The following is a 7,612-nucleotide window of genomic DNA, read 5'->3' on the forward strand; positions in this document are numbered from 1 at the left end:
GAATATATCAAAGTGTAAACATGAAACTATTATGTCAAAGTGTAATCATGAAACTATTATGTCAAAGTGTAATCATGAAACTATTATATCAAAGTGTAATCATGAAACTATTATATCAAAGTGTAAACATGAAACTATTATGTCAAAGGGTATTCATGAAACTATTATGTCAAAGTGTAAACATGAAACTATTATATCAAAGTGTAAACATGAAACTATTATATCAATATGTAAACACGAAACCAACATATCAAAGTGTAATCATGAAACTATTATATCAAAGTGTAATCATGAAACTATTATGTCAAAGTGTAAACATGAAACTATTATGTCAAAGTGTAAACATGAAACTATTATGTCAAAGTGTAAACATGAAACTATTATATCAAAGTGTAAACATGAAACTATTATGTCAAAGTGTAAACATGAAACTATTATATCAAAGTGTAATCATGAAACTATTATATCAAAGTGTAAACATGATACTATTATGTCAAAGTGTAAATATGAAACTATTATATCAAAGTGTAAACATGAAACTATTATATCAATATGTAAACATGAAACCAACATATCAAAGTGTGAGCATGAGACTAATAAGCTAATGCAAATCTAAATGAACCATGTTGATCTAAATACTTAATAGCCTGGAAAATATCTGAGGATAGATTTTGCTGCATCATCACTTATTTAGGCGTAAGCATGAACTAATCATGTTGAAGCGAGATCAAAACAATTATATATGGCAAGCGCCAACTACTATGGCGGTGATAATATCAATGTTAATGAAGCTAAGACGTTTACACATATGTAATCATGAATTACTTATGATGATATAAGCCTAAACCAGTTAAGCAAATGTAATATACGAGACAATTGTATTTATGTAAATTCCCTAAAATATGTAACTTCGAATGTACTATAATCGTCTGCTGAAGGACGTTTGTTACCAACTTAACTATACTTCATTAATTACCCTACTTTGATAAGATTTCTTGATCTCATTATAATGTTAGTTAAATATGGAGAGAAGCGTAGAATATTAGCCACTAGAAAAAAGTAGTTAAGCAGTACATTTTCTTAATATTTCCCGAGTCAGTTTGTGTTTTTATAAATCCTTGTTTGACCTAATGAGCAACGTGCTCTTTGGTTAACAAACTTCGCTTATAACACGACTATATCTAAAATCTGTCTCGTACCCAATATATATTTAAACCGTGCAAGTTATAAGATATTAACAATTAGGTTACTAACTTTCAGGATGTCTAGCTTTATACCAAAGTACTTTACAATTTCATCTTTTCAACAACCAGAAAGTTGAGGAAAACAACGTTTCACAATGAATATCACGTTTTGATATCTACATATCTTCTTGTTATCCGTTTCGAACACCAGTTGAGCCATATAGTGCCCGAGAGAATACTTACAGCGTGTTGTTGACTCCAACTCCTGCAGGTCATTTCTATTCAGCTTACTTGAACTTTTTCCCATACCCTTGAAAAGGAAAGAAGCTGCCGTCCCCATAGTACTTAAGTTACCATAACTACTGAAATTTGTTAATATTAACTACTGCTTTATTAGGATTTATCTTGAAGGCGGCTTCTTCCTTCGCAATCCAGGGAAGGAACGCAATGCATTTCATTGACAACTTTTTACCAACCCAGCACTGGCACTACCTTTCTCAACGCCCTCTTTCACAATACCGTAAACATTCTGGTTGTCGTGGTAACGTAACAGTGCAGAGCGCTTCTGAGAAAATTCAACCTGCAGCTCTACTTTTCTAAATGCCATTGTTAATCAAATTATGACTCCCCCTTTATTTTCATTATTTACAAAAATGAACACGAATAACCCTAATTTAATAATTATCTGATTGATGCATGATTTTTATTCATGTTTCAACAATTTCCTTGAAAATTAATCAAAAATTTAGTTACTTTAAAATCATCTTTTTCTTTGATAAACTGTAATTTTTACCACATTTTTCATTTATTATTATAAATTCATGAAATAACCTTTTCAAGCCTAATAATCACCCTATGACGTGACAGGCCTACTTTTCGTAAATGATCAACAATAATGTAATTACGTGTACACGATATTCTTCGTGATTTCTGATGATTTTATAAAGTTTTACAAAACTGAGAAGCCCCTTTTAAATCTTAGATAAGTTAACCCAACCCCCCCCCCCCCGACAAACATAAATAAATTAGTTCACACAAAGATATAAATATGGAAGTTATGTCATTCTCCAGCTTAAGGCAGTCAACAAAATTTGTTAAAATATTCGTCAAGTTATATCCAATGTATTAAGAAAATACCTCTGTGTAAGCTGCAGGTAACAGTCAGTGAGTTCCTTATTACCTAAACGTAGTGGGCATTACTTCTATTTCGACATACTTAAAGCTGCGTAGATTGATTTACCTTGGGTAAAATGTTTATGTTGCGAAAACGAGTGTAGTTTGTTTGCTATCGCTCTTCTGATGTTGCAACTTATAACCGACGTTAACTTTACTACCTACTCTAGGTAGTAAAATCAATGGAACTAAGCACTCTATTGATGCAGTGAAGATCAGTGTTGTTTATTTGGAAACGCTGTAAATATAATCGTTTTATTTACGTCGAAATTTTGCGATGATAAAGTGAAATTGATGTAGATTATTTATCAGTGTGTTGAGATGTAACGAAGCTGGATTAGAGTATTTGTCAGTACTATCTTTATGTAATATAACTAGTATGGATTATATACGTGTTATGGATTAGACTACCTGTCTGTACTATCTTTATGTAATATAACTAGTATGGATTATATACGTGTTATGGATTAGACTATCTGTCAGTACTATCTTTATGTAATATAACTAGTATGGATTATATACGTGTTATGGATTAGACTACTGTCAGTACTATCTTTATGTAATATAACTAGTATGGATTATATACGTGTTATGGATTAGGCTATCTGTCACTACTATCTTTATGTAATATAACAAGCATGGATTATGTGTTATGGATTAGACTACCTGTCAGTACTATCTTTATGTAATATAACTAGCATGGATTATGTGTTATGGATTAGGCTATCTGTCACTACTATCTTTATGTAATATAACTAGTATGGATTATATATGTGTTATGGATTAGACTATCTGTCAGTACTATCTTTATGTAATATAACTAGTATGGATTATATATGTGTTATGGATTAGACTATCTGTCAGTACTATCTTTATGTAATATAACTAGTATGGATTATATATGTGTTATGGATTAGACTATCTGTCAGTACTATCTTTATGTAATATAACTAGCATGGATTATATATGTGTTATGGTGACGGAAGTTGCCTATTGATACATTTGTAACCAGTGGTGTCCTGTTCTTATAAATCTTTAATATGATATTTATTAGAGCTCACGTTATTTAACAAAACTAAGATGTTTTTTACTCCCTTGCTCTTTGTTACTGCAATATTTATGTGTTGTCTCATAATATTCTACTGTTTTAATAGATACTGAAGTATTGTATATTTCAGTCTTATTTTGATGTAACAAAACCTCCCGCTGATCATTTCTCAATACGATGTCAGTGTGAAGGAATCTGTTCTGATGTACACGTTACTTGCAAAATATTCTTAATTACTCTTGTTTTGGTATTAGGATGACCTCTGCAGGTTTTAGTTACTTCTAATTTGTCATTTTTAATGACCAAAATAAGCTTTTGGTGTATTTTAACGTATTGAGGACCTCTTTAGTCAGTTTTGTTTTATAAACAAACATGTTTTAGTATTGTTTTATTGTGTCCAAGAGACTTCATTCTTCTTAGTCTCACAGTCGGAGGGTTACAGTTCGAGGCTAAGCCATGTCATGCTGTTATATCCTTTTTATCCCACTTGTTTCAGGCTACCCAGCTGTATGATGGGTGCCTTGCTGTCAACTAGGGGGTTAACCTGCGATGGATTAGCATCCTCTCATGGAGGAATGGATCACCATTTTCTCCCGCTTGTGCCATTTGAACCGGAGTTCGAAAGCACCGCCCTTATGAAGCCATGACAAGGATTTAACTAAATTTTTGATTAACCAACTGTTTTAGTGTACTGATGGCCTCGGTAGGTTTTACGGCACTAAAGTTTGGGTGTTTTTATTACCTCTGTATGTTATAAATTACTACTACAGTTTTAGTATTTTTGTTACCTCCGTATGTTATAAATTACTACTACAGTTTTGGAGTTTTTGTTACCTCCGTATGTTATAAATTACTACTACTGTTTTGGAGTTTTTGTTACCTCCGTATGTTATAAATTATTACTACTGTTTTCATATTGATGACCTATGTGCATATTTAATTATTACTGTTTGTCACTACTGTTTTAGTACAATATAGTAAATAAAGCATTGGGTATAACACTAGTAACATTTTCTCACTTAGTATTTCTTTGTTTTAGCACCAAGCTACACAATAAACTATCTGCGCTCTGTCCACCACCACTCGAGAATCAAACTTCGGATTTTAACGTTTTAAGTCCGTACAGTTACAGCTGATCCACTGGAGACCTCATTTAGCAGAAATACTTCTTAGCTATCTACACAGTTGTTTTGTGAATGTTGTTGTACGTTTAACTGATACAACTCGAATAATGTTCGTAAAAAAGTTATCACAAAAGTCATTTGTAAATAAATATTTTTTAATATTTTATGTGAAGAGTGACATCTAACGTACAAAAAATAAAACAAAGCTTGGTTTCTGTGAAATTTCGAATAAATAGTATTGAATCAAAGTATTTTACTTTATCCATATCAACATTAAACGCGATACAGTTTAAGGTAAAATATTGATACTTTATTGCAGGATAAAAAGTGATCGATACTACGTACTGTGCAAGGAATCGGAAAGAACAGGTCGAACATATATGGCTTAAAGGTGATTTCCACAACCAAAAATAATTTTTCTTTGCCATTTTGAAAATGTCGATATTATATTAAGGAATAGTGTTATGTTCTTCAGTATGCGAATCACATATGCTATTATATAACTGTCTCATATATATATGTATGTGTGTGTAAAACATAGGTTGATTCAGAATTTTTAAGATCGCATTGTACAATACTGTAAAATGTTGTATCAGAATGACCAAAGGAACAATGAATTTTTTTTTATTTCTCTTCTTATAATATAATTTGCCCGAGTTTTGACTAGACAAAAATCTAATTTTGAATGGTTTCATTACAACCATTATTCTTCAGTCCTCTGGTGGAACAGCGGTAAGTCTACTGATTTACAATACTAATATCACGGGTTCGATACCCCTCGGTGGACACAGCAGCTAACCCGGTGTGGTTTTGCTATAAAATACACTCACACATTATTGTTTAATTACAGGGTGCTAACATATACAGGGAATAATATGCTTTGTTGGTAAGCACAAAGCTACTCAATGAGCTGTCTGTGCTGTACCAACCACGGGAATTGAAACCTGGTTTGTAGCGTTATAAGCCTCCAGACTTACGTTATATATAACTTTGATTCAAAATTTTGTAAAAGGTAAAATACCCAGAATTACCCATCCAAGATTTAATTGGGGTGTTGGACAAATAAACTCTTTTTCAATGTATACTTACTAATACCCCTGGATGCATTAGACAAGGCGTGGCCTGATATTTAGTGTACACGTATTGAAACCCAGTTTTCAAGTTACAAGCCTTCAGATTTATCGCTGAGCCACTAGGGTTCAAGTCATATGCAGATCAGGATATTTATAATATTACACATATAATCAAGCATATTACATGAGATTGGAAAATGTGGCACCTTTAAGGAGGATAACGTGTCAGAAAGAGCCGGAAGCAGCAGTGACCCTGGATAACACACGCGTTCTCATCTGAACTGTGCGGTTAATCTATGTGAATGAGAGTGATCGGATGAAGATGAAGCTGATATCATTTATTTTTAATTAATTGATATTCTGTCTCATTTACAACAAAAACGTAGATAAATGCTTCAGTTAAGTAGACGCCTATTGAATTCACTGCTTCATGCCGCTAGCGCTAAGATTGGTATAAATATATCGTAAAATCTGCGTGATTACTTTTTTTAAGAGTTGCTTCCCTCGGCAGTGAATAATGGCAAAATACAGGTTATTTTGAAAGCCATTTCAAAGCGGATTTACATTTTTGACAAAATTTTGCTTAAGTATGCACATTGAACTTTACACCACTAATAAAACGAACACTTGCACCTTTTTTTTTATTGCTCGAGAATGATTAGAGGTATTTAAATTTTGGACTTTTCTGTAAATCTTCACGAAGCTCTAGAATCAAAAGTAAAGTTAAGTCTGGTAAATGAAATTTTGCGGACCTACTCTAGAGGTGCATAATATTGAAGATAAAGCAAATGTTTATTATTTCTGATTCTGGAGAAGAGTAATGAACATTATTTTATGCATAATAAGCAAACTACTTAAACAGAAAAGACTACATTATTTTTGTTTTTTCTTTTATTTTGTCTACAAAAGTTTTGTTTTGTTTAATAAACTGAAAGGTGGTTTTGTTTTCCCCTTTGTTAACACGTTGGTAGTCACAACAACTCAAGTAGAACATTGCAGGATTAGAGAAAATATTTTGATGCTGTTACATTTTCAAAAACATGTAAATATATATATGTAGCATGTTATTACCTATTTAATTTCTATTATTTTTAACTCTTTCCTGAAAAAAAAAGTAAAATAAACGAGAATTTCATGGTATTTGTTACGTGTATTTTTCAGTGAGAGCCCCCAGTGGCACAGCGGCATATCTGCGGACTTACACGGCTAGAAACCGGGTTTCGATACCCGTGGTGAGTAGAGCACAGTTAGCCCATTGTGTAGCTTGATGCTTAATTACAAACAGAAAACAAACAAACAAACACAGCGGAGAATATAATGTACGGGTCTAACTTCCAGCCAGCTAGTATCCTAGCCATTAACTTCCGTATCGATCGTGTACTGATGAACTAAGAGTACACTGATAATACGCACGTAAGTTGTCGATGTGAAGTTGATACTTAAGCAAGAGAGTCATCTGTTCCATGCTTTGATTCACTAGCCTCCATCTTGATTTTTGCTCAATAGTTTCACGCATATAGCCGAAGAAAGTTTCGTATATATTTCATTTTCTGTTCTCAAGGCTCCCCAGTGGCACAGCGGTATGTCTGCGGACTTACAACGCTAGAAACCAGGTTTCGATACCCGTGGTGGGCAGAGCACAGATAGCCCATTGTGAAGCTTTGTGCTTAACTTGAACCAAACAAACGAACTGTTCTCAGGTTATATTTGTACATTTTTAGAACTGAAACCTTTTGTGTCTCAGACGTTTGGTATTGACGAAGCTTCCTCTCTCGTCCTGTGCTACCTCGTGTGTCATTCATTTTATAAAAAAGAAAAAAGATAGTTTGCACGAAATTGAGCTGGTCTTGTTGAATAAAACAAAATCGTCCTTGAAAGATCGTGGTACTAGGAGTCTTAGTGGGTATTTGTGTGTTTTACACTATGGTTTAATAAGGTTTTCCTTTTCGATGACGAGGAACCCACTTTGAGACTAATAATGGCTGGAGACGGCTTGAATGGGTAATGAAG

The 7,612-nt window shown here is 33.1% G+C and overlaps 1 protein-coding gene across 1 annotated transcript in view; it reads right to left on the reverse strand.

Moving 5' to 3' along the window:
- LOC106472149 (calcium-binding protein NCS-1-like) overlaps positions 1-1,583 on the reverse strand; it is a 33,743-nt gene extending 32,160 nt beyond the window's left edge. The window contains exon 1 of the mRNA XM_022401648.1: positions 1,428-1,583. Within this exon, the coding sequence (XP_022257356.1) occupies positions 1,428-1,524 (97 nt within the window). The 5' untranslated portion in view covers positions 1,525-1,583. The remainder of the gene's footprint in view (positions 1-1,427) is intronic.
- Positions 1,584-7,612: the final 6,029 nt, after the last annotated feature.

This window comes from Limulus polyphemus, unplaced genomic scaffold, assembly GCF_000517525.1.
Source record: "Limulus polyphemus unplaced genomic scaffold, Limulus_polyphemus-2.1.2 Scaffold118, whole genome shotgun sequence".
In the NCBI taxonomy this organism is placed as follows: Eukaryota; Metazoa; Arthropoda; class Merostomata; order Xiphosura; family Limulidae; genus Limulus; species Limulus polyphemus.